Here is a 19,780-nt window from a genome sequence, read left to right as displayed (position 1 = left end):
TTCTCAGCATATCATTACTTTGGTTTTGCTCCTTGTTTCTGTCATCTAAGAAATAATCCTATGGAAGTTAATGATAACCATTGTTAAGTAGGAAAGGCATTGAATAATGTTACTAAGTTAACTTGTGTTGCTGCAGAATACACAAACTTCCTCTTTCTAAATGTATGCAGCTGCGAGGAAGATCTGTTCATATTTCCTTCTCTGCATGTGACCATTATGGGGCCAGATGGGATCCACCCGAGAGTGCTGAGGGAGCTGGCGGAGGTGCTCGCCAAGCCGCTCGCCATCATTTATCAGCAGTCCTGGTTAACGGGGGAGGTCCCGAACAACTGGAGGCTTGCCAATGTGACGCCCATCTACAAGAAGGGCTGGAAGGAGGATCCGGGGAACTACAGGCCTGTCAGCCTGACCTCGGTGCCGGGGAAGATTATGGAGCGGTTCATCTTGAGGGCGCTCACAAGGCATGAGCGGGACAACCAGGGGATCAGGCCTAGCCAGCACGGATTCATGAGAGGCAGGTCCTGCTTGACCAACCTGATCTCCTTCTATGACCAGGTGACCCGCCTAGTGGATGAGGGAAAGGCTGTGGATGTGGTCTACCTGGACTTCAGCAAGGCCTTTGACACCGTCTCCCACAGCATTCTCCTAGAGAAGCTGGCGGCTCGCGGCTTAGACAGGTGTACTCTGCGCTGGGTAAAAAAAAATGGCTGGACGGCCGGGCCCAGAGAGTTGTGGTGAATGGAGTTCAATCCAGTTGGCGGCCAGTCACGAGCGGTGTTCCCCAGGGCTCAGTGTTGGGGCCGGTCTTGTTCAATATCTTTATCGATGATCTGGATGAGGGGATTGAGTGCACCCTCAGTAAGTTTGCAGACGACACCAAGTTGGGCAGGAGTGTTGATCTGCTCAAGGGTAGGAAGGCTCTGCAGAGGGACCTGGACAGGCTGGATCGATGGGCCCAGACCAACTGTATGAGGTTCAACAAGGCCAAGTGCCGGGTCCTGCACTTCGGTCACAACAACCCCATGCAGTGCTACAGGCTTGGGGAAGAGTGGCTGGAAAGCTGCCTGTCGGAAAAGGACCTGGGGGTGCTGGTTGACAGCCGGCTGAACATGAGCCGGCAGTGTGCCCAGGCAGCCAAGAAGGCCAATGGCATCCTGGCCTGTATCAGAAATGGTGTGGCCAGCAGGAATAGGGAAGTGATCGTGCCCCTGTACTCTGCACTGGTGAGGCCACACCTCGAATACTGTGTTCAGTTTTGGGCCCCTCACTACAAGAAGGATGTTGAGGTGCTGGAGCGTGTCCAGAGAAGGGCAACGAGGCTGGTGAGGGGTCTGGAGAACAAGTCTTATGAGGAGGGGCTGAGGGAACTGTGGTTGTTTAGCCTGGAGAAAAGGAGGCTGAGGGGAGACCTCATCGCTCTCTACCACTACCTGAAAGGAGGTTGTAGCGAGGTGGGTGTTGGTCTCTTCTCCCAAGTAACAAGCGATAGGACGAGAGGAAATGGCCTCAAGTTGTGCCAGGGGAGGTTTAGATTGGACGTGAGGAAAAATGTCTTTACTGAAAGAGTGGTTAAACATTGGACCAGGCTGCCCAGGGAAGTGGTGGAGTCCCCATCCCTGGAGGTATTTAAAAGACGAGTAGATGCAGCACTTAGGGACATGGCTTAGTGGGTGGTGGTGTTGGGTCGATGGTTGAACTTGATGATCTTAGAGGTCTTTTCCAACCTCAATGATTCTATGACATTTTGATGTGTGCAACCTATGGCAGGGAAGACCCTCATCTTCTGAAATCCTGTGCAGTGAAAAGAGTCCACACCTTCTAATAACTTGCATGTGCCCCATTAAGAAATAAATGAATTCTCAGGGTTATAAGAGTGTAAGATGGGGTGCTTTGCTAGGGGAAGCAGAAGATGGGTGACAGGAAATAGGGGGAATTGGGGGTTGAACTTCCCAGGGTATCACCCACTAGCTCTTGATGTGTCACAGTTCTCTCTTTATCAGTAACCCACAGATTAGAGTCATACTTGAAAATATGGCACCTGCTGATAAACAGGCCAGGAAAGTTATTTGTTCTCTATGTTAACTACTCTTTTTGTTTCTATTAGTATGACTAAAGTTTTAAATGACCTTAAAAAAAAAAATCCTTATGTGGCTTACTGTTACAGGTAAAGTATTCATAAAACTAACTTTTGGATTCAGAATAGATTATTAAATTTACAGATCAACATGTGATATCTGAGGGAAAAAAAAAAGAAAGCTACAATCCCAAAGAAAAGCTGAATCAGAGGTTGAGTTGATCATTTAGAGGGACCATTTTTGGTTTTATATTCACTGGATTTTACTCCCTCTCTCTACGTTTTCCAAAGTGTTAATTATCAAAAGAAAGGGTGTTATTTTACTCAGGAAAATGGCATCAGAATCAGAGTGTGTGTGTGTTTGGTTTTTTTTAAACAGAAATGAAAACTAGAGTACAATGAAAAGATTACTTCTGTTCTGTACAGTATTTGTTCTAGACATAATTTGGTTTCCCTTCTGAAATTAAAAAGAACAAGATGGGAACTTTTCACTCACTGAGAACTACATTTAAAAAGCTATCTGCTTGCTTTATTTTAGGGCAGCAAGTAATGGTATATGCTTCCCTTTTCTGAGGTAAAAGTAGGTTCAGCAAAAAAGAGGTATTAACATCTGAGTTGGATTTGAAGACATGGCTAATGTGAAAGTTTGCAAAATGTTTTTCCTGTGAACTTTTATCAAGGAAAAATTGCTTTACCCCCCCCCCCCCCTTCAAGTTAACTGGAGGTGCTTTCCTTGTTATTTCTGAGATACTTAAGTGTGGGAACAACAACCCCAGGAAATCTCATTTCATTCACATCTTTAAAAGCTCCTTGATAGGAGATATCACAGAAATTCAAAATTTTGGCTAAGAATAGGCTTAAGATGTAGTAGGTGATTTCATTCTGGTGAATACATCAAGAGTCTGTACTGCTTCTCTCTAATGAATGTTGCCTTAAAGAAGTGACTGTAGTTAGCAAAATGAAAATTTCCTCTGGTTTTGCTGTCGTTCATCATTGGTTTTTAAGAATATAAAAAAGGCCTGGTCATCTCACACCAGTTCTTTTTTTCCAAATGTTAGCTTTTCCCACACTTTTTAATATCAAGTGAAGAAGTGTAATGGGCAGCTATGGAATAATCTCTTAAGAATTTTTTTTACTAATGCTAATTATTAATTTTCATATGTGAAATGTGTATATATATATATAATTGCTATTGAATTACTTTCAGTTCTGCTGTTCTCATTGCCTAACCATCTGGTTTGTTTTTTTTTTTTAAAGCTGACAACTTAAAAAACCTCAGTTCTTAATGCTTTTAAAATACTGTTGCAATGTCTCTTTATAAAGGAGGATTTGGTATGAACTTAAAGTTTAGAAGTCTTGTCTCCTGAAGTAATAGAAATCATGATTGGTAACTTCATCTTATTTTGGTTCTTGGATTTTGTTTTTTTTTCTTTTTTTTTTCTTCTCCCTCTTGAAATGCTGTCTCACCTGACAGAAATTGGTAGACAATTTGTCCCCTTTCCTCTTAACTCTTCCAAGACAGTATACTCAGTTACTGATAAATCATACTACACCTAGCTTTTGACAAGGTTTTTGGTATTTTTTTAAGTCAGTGGAATAAACCAGATATTTGTTCTTTTCCTTTACTGTTGTGCTATTATTAATATCCATTGCTTTACAGTAGTTGCCTTGGGTTTCAGGTTTAGATGCATGTATTTCAAGCTTGTTAGAATAAGCTTCTTCAGAGGATAGTATTTCTTACTGTACAGAACTGCAGTCTTACAAAAAGTCTGAAAGCAGATGTTTATTGAAGTTAGTGGAAGACTGTACCAACTTAGCTGAGTCAGGTTTTTGTGCAAACTTTTTTTTCTTCCTCCTTGCAGGCATAGCATGTATATATGGAAGAATTAGCATTCCAGTGAAATGCTGGTCTTCAGTATTGCAGAAGTTGTCCAAAAAGCGCTAGTTTAGCCCTGTCAAATTTGGCCTTCTCAGTAGAAGAGCGTGCTAATTTTCTTTCCTCCTTCTTGTTTTCTGATGAACCTGTTGGATTGTGGACACAAAATAGTCAGCACTGGCAGAACTTACACTAAGAAAATCTCACTATAAACTTCAGAATTAACCTTTTTGTATTTTTAATATACTAATGTGTATCTTTATAGAAAAAAAATAAATGTACCAAATAGTAGTTTAATGTATAGTGAAAACTGTCTGGTGTTTTAATTTATATAGACCCTTTTATTGCCTTAGACCCATTTATTGCCTTAGGTAACAAGCTTAATAAAATTCATGCTAAATCTTTGACACGCTTGTTAAAATATTCCTGATTTGTAAACATTGTTAAGTATCTTTTTATTACATGTTGAAGCAGAAATATGCATATTACAGTATGTTGTAAAGGCCAGACCATGGTATCTTAACTGTGTATAACAAATTCTTCTGCTTAATGTTTTATCTTTCTTTTTTTGTTGTGGTTTATTTTATTTTAGGTTGGTTGGAGTACTGCAAGAGACTATTACACATTTCTTTGGTCACCTATGCCAGAAAATTATGTGGAAGGATCAACTGTTAACTGTGTGCTGACTTTTCAAGGTGAATATAAGACAGTATCTACCTGTATCTTCCAGCCTACACAGCTTTTTAAATACTTACCTGTTCATTACAATGCTGAGGGCTGTATAACAGTTCTAGACTTTTACAAACATAAATTGGAGGAGAATTTTCCACACTTCACTGTGTGAAGTTCAGTCTTATTTCAGATGTCAAGGAAATTGTAGGGGAAGTATGTGACTTAGTATGTTTTTACATAGTAATGGACAATATTAATGACTGATAGAAAGAGAATCTCTGCTGGAAACTATTCAAATACAGAAAATGACTCTGTTTAATCATCAGCAGGGCTTTTTAATCTTGGCATCTCTTAACGCATTGTGTCTTTCCACTGTCATTAGTCTCTGGACTTTAAACATTCTCAATGTAAAGTGATTCTTGTGAAAGAATAAATAATGTAGATGATGGTTTGGTGAAGGTTCAGAGTTGTCAGAGAGTAGCAGAGGACCTTTTGACAGTGAGGAATTGATGAAAATGACTGAAGTTTAAGAAAAGAATAAAGAACACAACAGAAGATGTTACACCACTGTTTAAACCTATAGTACAACTGCATTTTCAACACTGGGAAGGGGAAGGAGAGGATCGGATCTCCACAATCTCAAGAAAGATCTAGTAGCACAAATGAACGAAGTGCAACAAAGAAGATCAAAATTAAGAAATAGCTTCTGTGTAAAGGTGTGGAGTTACAAAGATGACAGAGCCACACTCTTCTCATTAAATATAGAAAGGGACAATGGCCATGGATTGTGGCCTGAGAGGTTTACGTCTGACATTACGAAGAACTTTTTTACCAAGAGGGAGTAGCGCAGTACTTGAACTGGTATCCCTGGTTTGGAAGGATGGGAATTCCACACTCTTGATTAGACACAGCCATGGTAGTCTCAGACTGGTGGTGACAACAGTCTCTTGAGTGGGAAGTTAGATACAAGGAAGAAATTCTTCACTATGAGGGTGGTGAGGCACTGGAACAGGTTTCCCAGAGCAGTTTTGGATGCCCTCTCCCTGGAATTGTTCAAGGGCAGGCTGGATGGGGCTTTGAGCAGCCTGGTCTAGTGGAAGGTGTCCCTGCTTATGGCAGGTGGATTGGAACTAGATGATCTTTAAGGTCCCTTCCAACGCAAACCATTCAATGACTCTATGATAAGCTGACTAGGTGACCTTCAGAACTTCCTTCTGTCAGGTTTTTCAGCCTGGGAAAGGGAAATAATGGCAAGTGACAGATGTCTCTAAAATCAGCTACCCATGGCATGAGTGGATTATCCATTGTTCATATTTAAAGAAGTAGGAGCCATCGATGTAAGCTACCAAGTGACAGGTTCAAAACGGAGATAGAAATGATACTTGTATAACACAGTCAATGTGCAGAACTTCTTGCCCACAGGACATTACAAATGTCAAAAATCTACATGCATTCAAAGTTGCATGTAAAAAAAGCACCTCCATTAAACTTGTTTAATGCTTTTCTGCTTACTAACAGAATTTTATGTACCACCTTACGTTCTTTTTTACTTCCCAGAGTTGCCTTTAGTCTTTGTGTGTCTGTGTTTATTGCTTAAAATATATAGAAAAATAGTAATTGAAGTCCTGAAATGACTACTGTGTTAGCTTGTTGTCTTGTTAAAGCTGCAAACAGTGATAGCTTGGATGAACTCACTGTTCTTTCTCTTACCCCCAAGTCATTTTTTTTCTGGTACTTTCCATGATGATCATATCCATGTGATCTGACCATTTTATAACCTTGAAATCTGTGAAAAGTATGTGTGCTCTGTAGGAACTGGAAGGAAGTCATTAGTTTCTTTTACAGTTGCCAAAATTCACTGAATGAATGAAATTGGGTTGGACTGAAACTAAAAGTGACCTAGAAGCCTAGGACTCTAGATGCCATTATCAGTCCTTTGTACTTAGAAGTTTTACCACACATGAAGAGACCAGGTGACTCTGTCCCATCTGTTACATTCCATGCTGACAGTCCACCACTTTTACAGAGCTGCCAGATTTAATCTCCATTCAGACAGTCTCCCAGTTGTGTTTGGCAAGGTATTTTAGTGCTGCTGAGATGAGATCAGTAGAGCTTACAGGAGCTTAATGAGCCGAGATAAATAGTAAATGTTGTGCAGCATGCTTTAAACACATTTTTTTTAATGATCAAGTAGGTGTGCTGGAAGAAAATAATCAGGAATCTCTTCTCTCCAGTACATGTTAGATACAGGAAAAAAGGCTTTAATTAGTTTTAAAATCAGTTTGTCTGAAGCAATATTAAAACTTGCTGGAGCTGCAAAGTAGATTGTTTTTAATTCGTTTCTGCATAGTGTCACCTTATTTAAGCATTGAATCAGGTAAACTGAACTGCAGTGCTATATAGGAAAGTGTAGTCGGGTCCAAAAGCACAGAATCCTGAGGTTTTGAGATTAAGATACTATTTCCTGAGCTACAGTTAATAAAGTATAAGATTAGTGAAAACATGAAGTGCTTGATACAATGCTGTCCGTATAGCTCATGCAGTTTTTTACTAAGAGTACTGGGAAAAGTCTTTCAGGAATCTGGAATAAAAGTTGGTGAATAGAAATTAATGATAAAGTTAGAAAGGGAGCAGATTGAATTGTGGTGAAATCTGAACAGAAATTGGTGACATCACCTGCTGGATTGAACATTAGGTGAGCATGTATTATGCTAGCATCATACTCAAGCTGGCTAGGGTATTTGATAATTAAGTGTTCTGAATAAAACCAGTTCGTTTTCTTCCTATTAAACTGAGTAAGGCATGGTTTCTTGCATTTACTAATAAAGGTAAAAGTCTCATTAATTCTGGAAATGATGTTTTAACATCCACAAATATTACCATGGGAATCCCGGTGATGTAAGGGGCTTGATGTTGAAGCTTTAGTGGGCCACAGTTCAGTTGAATAGTCACGCAGAAATTCTTCTGAAATAATTTGCTAGCAGCATGCAGTATTACATAGCTACAAGAAAGATGATTTATTCTTACCTTGCAAAGTCTAGAATTTTTTTCTCAATTTTGAAAAATAAGCTCTTTTTTAAACACTGCCCCCCCCCCCCGGCCTCAGCTTGTTAACGTTGTGTCATCCATTCAGAGCATTCCCATGCTTTGGCATTTAAAAATAGCAAAACTAAATTGTGGTTACTCCACAAAAAACATGCAAAAAATTGAACCTGGTAAAGTTGCAGATGTCTTGTCATTGCATGTTATTCTTTGTCTGTTGTCTTTGGTTGTATAGGTATTCCAAGGTGAAAAAATTGCTCACTCTTTGTTCTGTGATTGTACAACAGTTACATAATAATGTGGTCCTGATCCAGCTTCAGGGCATCTTATTGCTAATAATTCTATCTGTTTCATAAATATATAAACAGCAGCTATTACCTAATGTATGTAAGGTGATGTGTACATACAGCACCTATTACCTGACACTGTTCTGGTGTTTGCCTTAAAAGCTAGGAGAAATTGTTGGGGGATGGAAGTTACTAAATAGGATGACTTTTCCTTTCTGCTGTTTTGATGATTTGTCTGTGCCTTGCTGAGGTAATGAGCATGAAATTCGTAAATCAAACGTGATCTTATAATCTATTTCCAGATGGAGACTTGTATGTTTGTGTAGAATGTTTTTTCAAATATGAATGTATTTTGATAGGATATTATCTACCAAATGATGATGGAGAATTTTACCAGTTCTGTTACGTGACTTATAAAGGAGAAATCCGTGGAGCAAGCACACCTTTCCAGTTTCGTACCTCTTCTCCTGTTGAAGAATTGCTCACTATGGAAGATGAAGGAAACTCTGATATGTTAGTGGTGACCACAAAAGCTGGACTTCTTGAGGTTTGATTCAACGATTCTTAAAATGTTATCATCTTATTTATTTTTCTATACGTACATATATACATACACTCGCAGGATATAGTACTGAAGAACAAACCAGGAGGGAAAAAACTACATATGTAGGTGTAATGTATATATTTCTGGCTTGTTCTCCAGGATTTGATTGGAGTTCAGAACATTTGCAGGTTAAATGAGTAAAGATTTTAAACTGGCTAGAGGTATGGTATAGCACTAAGCATAGACTGGGAAACCATAAGAGAGTAGATAGTTGCCCGTCTCTCACATCTGTACTCTCCAACTAACTGGAGGGGGGAAGATACCCTTTGTGTGAAATGGTGCTCGTTGTAAGGAAAAAAAATTAATGAACCAGTATATGTTTATTTGTGCACAAGTGAAGAGTCCTGGAAACTAAACTGAATAATTGCAGGTGCCTGAGTATGTTAGCATAGCTTGTTTTATTTAAAGCGCTGTTCTGTGCATCATGTTCTTTGCTAGATGGATGTGGTTAGAGTTGTATGCTTACATCCAGAGTCAAGATGTTTCCATTTGCTTGTTGATATTTTGTAGGCTGAAAACTACTTAAAAAAAAAAGAACACCACCCCCCCACTCCCCCCACCCCCCCAAAAAAAACCCCAAACCCACACCCAAACCAAAACCAAACCAACTTGATTGTATGAGTTGCTTATTGGAAAATTGCTCAGTACAGTTTCCCTACCTTGCCATCAGATGTTTTATCCTTTTGTCAGTTGCGTCTAGGCAGATACATAAATGTATTCAATTTACAGTTTTCAAAATTCAGGGATAAATACATAATACAGAGATACATCTAGGATATTTTTGCCTTTCAGATATGTACTCATAGTACTAAAATTTAAGCAAAATATTTTTTTCAAACCTTTCTGATTATCTTGGTTCATAGAATGGTTTGGGTTGGAAGGGACCTTTAAAGGTCATCTAGTCCAAGCCCCCTGCAATGAGGAGAGAAATCTTCAACTAGATCAGGTTGCTCAAAGACCTGTCCAACATGACCTTGAATGTTTTAGAGATGGAGCATCTCCAACCTCTCTGGGCAACCTATTCCAGTGTTTCACCGCTCTCATCTTAAAAAAATTTCTTCCTTTTATATCTAGTCTGAATCTACCCTCTTTTAGTTTAAAACCATTACCCCTTGTCGTATTGCTACAGGCCCTACAAAAAAGTCTGTCCCCATCTTTCTTATAAGCCCCTTTTAAGTATTGAAAAGCTGCAATTCCTGTGCCAGTCCTTACTTTTGGCTATGTGCGTGTTCATTTTTTTTTGGTGAAATTCCTCAAACATTGCTTTAGAGTGTGTGTGTGTCTCTATGCTCAGCAGCCATTTTTTCACCAAGCTGTCATCATCATCATTAGCTCCTCTATAGTTGCTGTCACTTGGAAGCAGTAAAGGCACTTCACTTAAGGAGGTAAAACTTGAGTATAAATCAAGACACTGCAAAGTGTGCTGTCTAATGGTAATGTAGTACTATTGAGTTAAAGCAATGAAACTTCAGAAATTTGGGAATAAGGGGAAAACTGTAAAATAACCTAGCCAGAGAACACACATTTTGTGCTTCTGCTCAAACACCGGAGTAATTTGTTATCCACTTGCTTGATAGGAATGAAGGGGAGAAAAATTACTAAAAAAGAATGTTTTTGTTTTTACAGTTTAAAATTGAAAAAATAATAAAAGAAAAAGAAGAGCTATTAAAGGTAACTTCTGTTCTGGAAAAGGAAACAGCACAACTCAGAGATCAAGTTGAAAGACTGGAAAAAGAACTTAACCATGAAAAGCAGAGATGTGACCAACTGCAAACAGAGCAAAAGGTTAGTTGTTTAACTGATTGAAGCTGACTCATAATGTCTGTAATCCTCCTTTTTCAAGAACCAGTTAAACTGGGTGAAAATCAGCTATCAAAACCCCTCAGCAGTTAGATAGACATTTACACTGGAATAGGTCAGTTGCGATTAACCTTCTGCCACTATTCTTTTTATGTCGTAAAATGGTTAAAATATTTAAGGCTTTTGGTACCAGGCTTGGTAAGATAATCGATGACAACTGTTACCAGATGTTTGACATTTAAGTGTGGAATTCATAGAGGAAAGTAGTTGATAGTTTAAAGTTTGCTTACATTAACTTAAAATGGAGGAAGGCTTTTCAAAAAACTCCCATTAAGGAATAACTACATACAACACAGGGTATTGAAAATGGTAAAAAAAAAATTTGGCATTAAAAGCAAAGATCAAGACTTAACAGAGAATACTACTGCCAGGGCACACAAAGAGAGAAAAGTAACTAGTCGCTTTTCTAAAAGGCTTCACAAAGGTCTGAAGATTTCAAAAGGGAAAAGAAGCACAAACCTGAATTAATTTACAGTGTTAATTGATAGTGAAAATATAAATCTAGCCTAAAAGAAAGCAAGCTTAATTTGGAATTCTACATATGGTAAGGAGGAAATCTAACATTACAAAATAGGTACAAAAAAGTTGGACCTAATCTATTTTTAAGCTGCTGCTTTTTAAAAAACAACTTTTAGGAGAAGATTAAAAACATGTGGGAGGGAGGTGGTGACATGGACAAATTTGAAGTAATGAAGCCTATATAATTTAGCTGTGGACAGCAGTTAATAGGCTATTTCTAAGTACTAGTATGTATATGTCAACAGTTCTGCATGATACACCTTTAATAGAAAGGAATTTGAGGGATTTTGAAACTGTTGAAACTTTGTAGTTTACTTTTGAACAGTCATAGTGAAATGGACTGGAATGTTGGGTAAGGAAAAAAAGAAAGGATAAGATCTTGTTTAGAAAAAAAGTTTTTCCTATAAAAGAATGATTTTAATTTCAAGTACATGGGAGGACTAGTTTAAATGAATGAGATAAGAATTAAATACTTAAATACTTAAAAGTATACATTTCGTGGATTTGCAGAATCACAAACTTGGTAGATAAATCTGAATGAGGTACACAGATGTCTTTCATTGTCATTTGAGGTTCTCATTTAAAAAAAAAAAAGTACGAAAGTAAATTGTCAGTTCTAATCCACGTTAGCTTTACAGTGCTGTTTTAGAACAATTTGTCAAATGGGATTTTGATGGCTGTCCAGCAAGGACACAGTTAGACTGCATAGGAACAAAAATGTCTTGATACTTTCTCACACTTTCCTGTGAATTTCTGTAATCAAAAATACTTTTGCCTCTAAGATGCCAGAACTTAGCAATTAGAATTTAATTTCAGGAATGTTTTATTTTTTGGTTTGTTTCTGCCTTATTTTGTTGAAGTGGTGATGCAATGTGAAGAACTCACTTCTGTTTAGCTGAGCTAAATAGTAGATGTCCAATCTGAGGCTGATGCAACTCTTCACCTATCTAGAATACTATAGAAGTTTTCTAACTCATGCAATTATTTTTTGTCTCTGAAGTCTTTGACACTGTCTTATTTTACATCTTTTATGTTCTATTCTCTGTTTTTTCACTTGTTTAAAAGAAGAAAAAAATCTGCTGAGTTGAAACATCTTTCATTTGTTTATATCCATAAGCAGAATATAAATCCAGTGTTACTCCTGAAAATTAAACAGGCATCTACTAAATCAGGTGCAATAAGTTAACTTTTTCATCATTGGAAAGTTTAATAAACAATACTTTATATGTGGCTTTCTCTCTAAACTTTCTAATCTTAAAGATGACTTCCCTTCTTTCTCTCCTTGCCTCCCTACCCCAATACATGAAGTACAGCAGTGGTTCAAGGGATTATATGACTTATCTTTGCTGAGAACACTGTACAGTGCGTTAATGGATTGATATAAAGATTCCTGAGCAGCAGTTATGTAGCACTCAGTAGGATTATAGTACCTAGGTTTTTTTTTCCTTGTGGTTTGTTAAAAAAAAAAAACAAAACCCCACAAAACACTCCCCCACCCAAACAACCACCAAAACAAGCCCTCCAAAACCACTCCCCTCTCAAAACCCCCAGCTGAGCTAGTCAGCTTCATGTAATGTGAATAATTGTTATTGGTGATAAACTTAAACAATGCATTAACTTGGCTGGTTTTATATAAGACTACACGGGATAACCTTGAAATGCTAAGTAGTCAAAATATATGCGAACTTTATGTAACAGCAGAATCTTCACCTGTGTTTAGTATGAGCTAGGTTGTTTTGGTTTGGCTTGTTGGCTTTTTTTGCCTTTAAGTTACAGAATGGTTGTTTTAACTAGGTAATTCTGTGGGTTTTTTATTTTCTTCTTTTATTTCTAGTGCTCTTCTGTCACAGGTGGATTTTTAGTTATGCTCTAAACTTTTGATACATAAAGAGATAAAAAGTGGAGTTGAATTTAAAACTTGTATTTTTTAAAATGTTAAGTAAAGGTTTAACTATTTGGAGTTCTATTAAAAAAATTCAATATACTTCAGAGCATTAAATTAATAAAATAGCCCATATAAGAAAATATAATTACTGTAAACACTACACATCATTACCTTTGAAGTTTAAGAGGAAGCTATAAGTGACAGAAATCTTTATTTCTGTTAAAAATAAAGCTAAGCTACATTTAACCCATGTATAATCTCTTAACAACATAATTTATTTTCCTTTTTGCAAGTACGTCCATCAAGAAGCGCACAGATAATATTTCAGCTTGTCCAAAGAGCCCTCTAAAAAACCACAATAGTACAAAGTACTGTATTTAAAAAGTGGCAATTGCATGAGCAAAGGAAGTGGATATGTCTGTACAGACACATGCATTTGATTCTAATTGAGTGCAGAGCTCCGAATGCTGCTAATATATTGGCAACTACTATTTGTTTATTACCATTTGTATTGTGATAAGGGGGCCTTGGAGTTATGAACCCCTTTATACAAAATATTTGTCAATCTGCCCCTTTTCTAAAAATCTTACTCAGTTTCTTTGGAGCAAATAATACGGGTATCTGATCTCGTGTCTCTGTCTTTTGATCAAATACCTTGTTAAGCTACCTTATATTTTTATAACCGAATTGAACAGAATGTGGATGGTGTGGTTAGGGGTCATAGTATGTAAGTTATCTTACTGTGGTACAGTGTAACAAATAGAAGGTAGATTAATGATGGAAAAGCTCTGCGTTCATAATATGAAAATGTTTTGTTAAGAGAACTATGTTTTAAAAATCCTCTTGTTTATTCATATGCCTTTAGGCTACTTTCCTCTTTTTGGTATTGATTTTTATCAGTCCTTTGTTTTCACAAATAGCTCAGGAGTAGTTTGGATCATTGAGAAACGTCTGTAGAAACATTGATTTCTTAATATAGACAGGATAGTTGTTGACAGACGATGTCACGGCTATATCCCAATTAGTGTTTCCCCTCCCACTCTTGATCAATTGATCTCTTCCCCACCTAGTTATTCTCATAGAATTCTGGGCAGTGGAACTATTGTCTACTCTGTCTGCTTTTTGCCAATTGGGATGCTTTGTAAGTGGTTCTTTAGAGGCTCTTTGGGGAAAATATTAGGAAGAAACAAGCTAGAAGTAGATCAATCTCTTAAGAACATAGCATACTAAACAATCTATTCAGGTGTAGTACAATCAGTGTTCCACAAGTTTGAATATTGGGCTCTATGCATGTTTTAAGTGGTGAAAAGATTCCCATTTCCTGAGTTTTTTTAAAAATGGGTGAGTTCCTGTGTTTGTAGCACTTCAGACTGTAATGGCCACAACAAACTACAGGTTTTGGTTTGCTAACAGTGCCCTTACTGTTCAGGAGATACAGTTGTTTGTTGCCTTCTTACAAGATAGCCATCTCATTTCCTACCAAAGATAGGAGGAACAAATGCATTCAAGACATAAAGTGATAATGTGCTGTTAGAGTTGTTGAAATACAGCTTCTAATGCATGTTATGGCACTCGTAAGTCACTACTTGCCTGTAAAGGCTTCTATTTTTTTAGGTTTGGGTTTGTGGTTTTTTTTAGTATTTTATTGCATTGGAGTATAAAAATCTGTATTTTTATTTGTATTCAACACATTAATGCTCCTGTAGACATCGTTTTCTCAGGTTGTCATTGCCACCATCACAGAAGAAGAATATTTGCAAGGCACACAACTCTGCGCCAGTCAGTGTTCGTGGTCAGAGGGAGCGTGCTCTCCAGCCCCACTGTTTTTAGCGCACACTTCATATGTTATGATTATTACCATTAAGTTGTGTTAATTAATCTGTCCTGCCAAAGCTTAAGATACTGTAGAACTTGGGACAAATTCAGTCTTTATTTCTTTTAGGTTGATCTTTTCCTCTTCTCTTCTCCAGTGGCTGCTTAATGCAGTATGTAGTTGGTCTGACAAGATCAGTTTAGGGAGGGGATAAGTGAATCTTTCCCATTCTCCCCTTTCTTCTCCTACCCCCCAGCACGTACACTCTTTTTATTCTTCTGAAAAGGGCTGTATTTTCAGTTACAGGAAAACATAGCATTCCTCTGCAGAATTTTTCATGCCAGTTGAACCATTCCTAGACCTTCCCGCCGCTGCCCCCCTCCCGCCCAGATGACATTAAATTAACTCCTATAGAGTGTGAAGGTTTAACTTAATCTGCTACTACTCTGTGTGGGAATTCGGACTAAATACGAAATTACTGGAAATGTTTCAGAAATGTCACATCTTTTTCTTACAACCTTCTGTTAGTGTTTCAGAGTTAATTTGTTTTTACTAGGATGATGTTCTCTGATAGCATACTTTTATTTAGAATCATGCTGTATATACAGTTTGCAAGTCTACTAATATAACAATGTTAAAATAATGATGTAATTACTCACTATGATTATTTTACTTAAGATGATGACACATGATACATGGTCACCAGAACTGTTTCAGGTTGCTTTCAACGTTTCAACTTTTCCCTTGGTTTCCTACTGAGATAACTTGTTCACTGGTACATACTCAAGTATGTTGAGTCACATTAGTAAGCTGCTTTTATCTGAATATATTTTACTTTTGGAAAAATTGAAGAACATTGAATCAAAAACTTATGTTTTTTATCTCAAACAGTAATACAAATGTTTCTGATCTGTATCTTACACATTATGAATATAAAAATATACACCTGTGTAAATAAAAAGAACTTACGCTTTTTGGTCTCTGTGTTCCCAGTTTTGTGTGTACTTAAACTGTGTGTAAGCTCTCTGGCAGCAGTGCACTCGCCTACTGTTTTAAGATTTAATATTTCTGTGCTGAACAAGAGAAACATGCAGTAGTCATTGTGTCAGTCTTTCATCGGTCGCTCTTTGACACTCTGCAACCGTTCAATTTTGTGAACACAGGTTTTGTATGCTTCTGTAGAGAGCAGCTTGCAAATGATGCTTTTGCAATCATTTGTCTCCCTCTAGTGGGAAGAGAGTACTTCTGAACTGATTTCTTTAATGTTGCAGTGGTGACAAGTCTTACTCCTGTGGCAGTGGTTTCCGTAACTGTTCAACTTGAGTCAGAAGTAACAGATTTGCAGATTACCTGCTCATTCTTTGACGCTGTAAACATTAGAATAGTGTTTCTGTTATGACATTGGCATACGTTGAGGCAGAAGTGAATTTACTGACTTGATAAACTTGTTCTTTCATGCTTTTTTGAGAGTTTAGTTTGCCATTTAACTTTTAAAAAGTGGGCTAATTAATCTATCTGATGGAGAGTTTTAATAGGACATCCATATATATCCACATTCTACTGACAGATTCTACCTGCACAGTAGCTTTATTCATTGGAGAGTTTTATTCAAATATCAGGGATTCATTTAAATTGGCTTTTGATGCCATTTTATAAGGAGAGTTCCTCTGATTAGATACTGACAAAATGCTGTTGTACAGTGTGGTATGTCAGCAGTACAAGTGCCCAGTTCAGACTGCACGCATAAAAGTAAGTGAATCAAGTGGTTTTTTTCAGTGCCTCTTTAAATCAAGCTATGTTGGTAATTGTTTATGCATGTGTGAAAATCTGATGGTCAGGGAGATGCATTGTTTAAAACAAACAAATCCCCCAAAACAACCACCCAAAAAGCAAAACCCAAACAACAACCAAAAAACCACCCCCCAACCCAGAAAGCAAACCCACAAAAAACCCATACAACCCCCCCCAAACTCCATGTAAATAATGTTTTAAAGATACGAATTAAACACTCAGAATTGCTCAGGTTGGCACCAGCAGTTATAGCACCCAAGGGTGCTATAAACATCCTGTGAAGGGAAAATGCTGTTTTATTGTTTTAGTGACTATTCAGTGTATGAATATTTCTTAAACTGATTAATTGAAAATTATTTTAGTGGATGATTGAACAGATTCATTTGAGAGATTCTTAAATGTTTTAGATAGGTATCCTGCCTGCACTTCAATTCAAATTATGTATTCATGAGAATGACACTTTGCAAAAGCGATAGCTTATAGTGAAATTATAAGATGTTTTAAGAAACGTAACATTCTGAAATGTAAATGCATGCTCCAAAATCAGTGTGTTTAAATACTTCAGTTGCCTCCTGCAAAAACTTGCGCGTCTGTAGTCTTCATGACAGTAATTGGGTGACTGACGTTACTTAGATGAACTTTTACAGTGTTACGCCTTAGTTTTGTAGAGTTTTGATCTGTTTAACAGTTTTAGTTGAAGAGATTAACACAATTAAATTACTACCACTGTGATCTCTTAGGTTTTTGGAATAGCGAGACTTCAGTGTTTTTAGAGCAGTATTTCTTTTGCCAATCATACTCACAAAGACAAAAGCTTAATATCATTGAGTTTATTTGGAATTGGTTTACTGTTTTACTTTACTGAATGCTTAAATTTTATTTTAGAAAGAAAAATTACAACTTGAGGTTTCTTTTCAGAACATAACAGGCCTTGTGTTACGAGCAAACTCAGATTTTGCAGTGGCTGCAATGGTACTATGTTGTGTTTATCATTTGTCCTCAGAGGTCCTTTAAACAGAGTGTGATGTCAGCCAAGTGTTTAACACAATTCTGTTGGAGCTGCTATGATGTCAATGGGATAAACAAAAGGCTCCTGCAGATAATTCATCTAGATCCCCTAAATTCTCTGTAGGGTATGAAGCATAATGGTTCCCCTGACATTAAATTACATCCGGATAAATCAATCCAGCTGAAACTTGAAAGGTGCTCCCCCCCCCCCCCCCCAAATTGCCTTGTATTTGGTGAATTGACTTCTTTAGCTTATTTTTAACCTTTCATTCTTCTTCATTACAATGTATGCATCCTGTAAAAAGTAAAATAAAGATGGCAGATATTAGCCATTAATCAAAGGTGAATGCTTTAGGTGTGGAATGGCTTTTAAAAAGTGGATAGGGAGTTTTACATGCAATGAAAAGGGAAGATGAAGCATAAAAAAAACATGCTGCCCATTGCCATACCACAAGATGTCACAGCTGGAAATAGTCTTGGGTTGTGTTTTTCAAGTATTTTGTTCTGTCTGTTGGATTTCGCTCTGCCTTAAGTATGTTTGAAAAATGCATTGTGTATGTTGACTCACAGGAAGGGATGTCTGTACCGCTTTGCTTCCATTAACCAGACTGTACTGGTTAATGTTTTACTGGTGTTGCAAAAATCCATTAGAAGTAAGAAATAAGTAGGGAAAGCGTGGTGTTCTTGATTGTTGAACATGCAGATTTTTGCCATAGTTTTCTGTTATAAAAATGAGAATCTAGAAACTTTATGGCTATTCCATTCTCAACTGAAAGATTATTAGTCCTTTTATAGCAGAAGTTTAATAAATAGTTTTTAAACATATTTCAAGGAGGAGCACAGGCATGATCTTTGCATATCCTTTAGATAGAGCTTATAATAGCTTTATGAGGTTTCAATCAGTGTATTTATGATTAGGTTACACAAACCTAAAGCAACTGATCTGTAATTTAGAACTTTTTGATGTAAAAACTCTGTTCTTTCAGCAGCTGTTTGTAATGCACTCAACAAATCACATTATGTGTAATGGCAGTTCTTTGCAGGGGAGAACAGTGTTTCAGGTGATTACTATAAAATTATTTTTAAAATAATCAGTCTTAAATCTTTCGCTATTTTAGAATAGCAGTAAAGATTTTGGTGCCCCCATCTTTCTTCTCGTTCCCTATCTGAAGGTACATCAAAATTTTCAAAGTGGAATTTTGATTCCGGGGAAGATAGATTCACTTGACAACTACATTAAATTTTCTTTGTTTCATTTCACTAGTAAGACTCCTGGCAGTTATAGGAACTTTTATTTTGGTAGCTTTTTGTTTTGCAGCAGCAGCGAAGCTGACTTAAGTAATTTCTGGCTGCTTATTCAGACCCTTGTGGTGCAGTTTGCTTCCCCCCTCCACCCATAAGGCTGTTGCAACTCTAGGGAGGGGGGACGGGGGGAGCTGCATTTATAACTGGATTAAAAATACAATCCAGAGTAAAAAAAAAAAAAACGTAAAATTATTGGGTGTTTTTTAAACCAGTTCATTAAAATGATTCGTGCTCTTGCCTGGGCTTTTCTTTCTGTTAAGAAAGTGGAAGAAAAGGTATTATATTTGTAGATGTACCAGATAATTTCTGTACTTATTGTTTACTTAATTTCTCTTTATCTTTTTTCTAATAGAGGTTGTACATGTAGTCAATGTGTTTATTAATTCTTCCCCTTTAGACTCCTCCTAAAACAGTCGACTCTTACCTGTAAAAATAGTCTAAGAGCACTCATTTTAAATTTTACAGGCTCTGAAACTGCTGTAACCAGAGTGTATGGGACTAGGATTGCAGCATCTAAATTGAATTGCTAAGAATTCTGTAAAATAACAAGTCGTCTCTAAAAATTAATCCTTCTTTCTTTCAAAACTGTAGGCTTTAGTTGTATCTAAACAAGTTTATTAGGTGAGAATCTGTTAAGTATGGAACTTTTACATTTTAATACCATGTCCCTTTAGAATAACTAGCAAAGCAGCATCAATTGTAATGCTGTTTGTGGAGTGAAATTTTTTCACGCTATTAATTCCTTTTAATATATGTTGCCTTTGGCAGCCTGTTTGAACTGTTTGTACAGTTTGTATATATAATGTATCAGATTAAATTCTTTTGAAGGCACTTGGGTTACAACAGTTACAGTTATACCAAAGTGGTGTTTAGAGAAAACACAGATATGTATTGAAATAGACTTTTTACTATACTAGACTTTCAAAACAGGGGCAAGTAATTAGTCTCCACTGCACTAGGGAAGCACAAGCAGTTATAATGTGTGTTGTTGCTGCTGGTTATATAGCAAGTTTTACTCGGAATACTGACTTTAATTAAAATACC

General features: G+C 37.1%; 1 protein-coding gene across 4 annotated transcripts in view; it reads left to right on the top strand.

The window, feature by feature from the left end:
- The window catches only part of TAX1BP1 (Tax1 binding protein 1), a 67,946-nt gene that overhangs the window by 15,722 nt on the left and 32,444 nt on the right, over positions 1–19,780 (top strand). For all 4 annotated transcript variants that reach the window (XM_076331272.1, XM_076331273.1, XM_076331270.1 and 1 more), the window contains exons 3-5: positions 4,543–4,645; positions 8,311–8,498; positions 10,182–10,340. In XM_076331272.1, the coding sequence (XP_076187387.1) occupies positions 4,543–4,645; positions 8,311–8,498; positions 10,182–10,340 (450 nt within the window). The remainder of the gene's footprint in view (positions 1–4,542; positions 4,646–8,310; positions 8,499–10,181; positions 10,341–19,780) is intronic.

This window comes from Aptenodytes patagonicus, chromosome 2, assembly GCF_965638725.1.
Source record: "Aptenodytes patagonicus chromosome 2, bAptPat1.pri.cur, whole genome shotgun sequence".
Lineage (NCBI taxonomy): Eukaryota > Metazoa > Chordata > Aves > Sphenisciformes > Spheniscidae > Aptenodytes > Aptenodytes patagonicus.
Note: the sequence above shows the minus strand (reverse complement) of the source record. Positions and strands in the feature narration are given on the sequence as shown.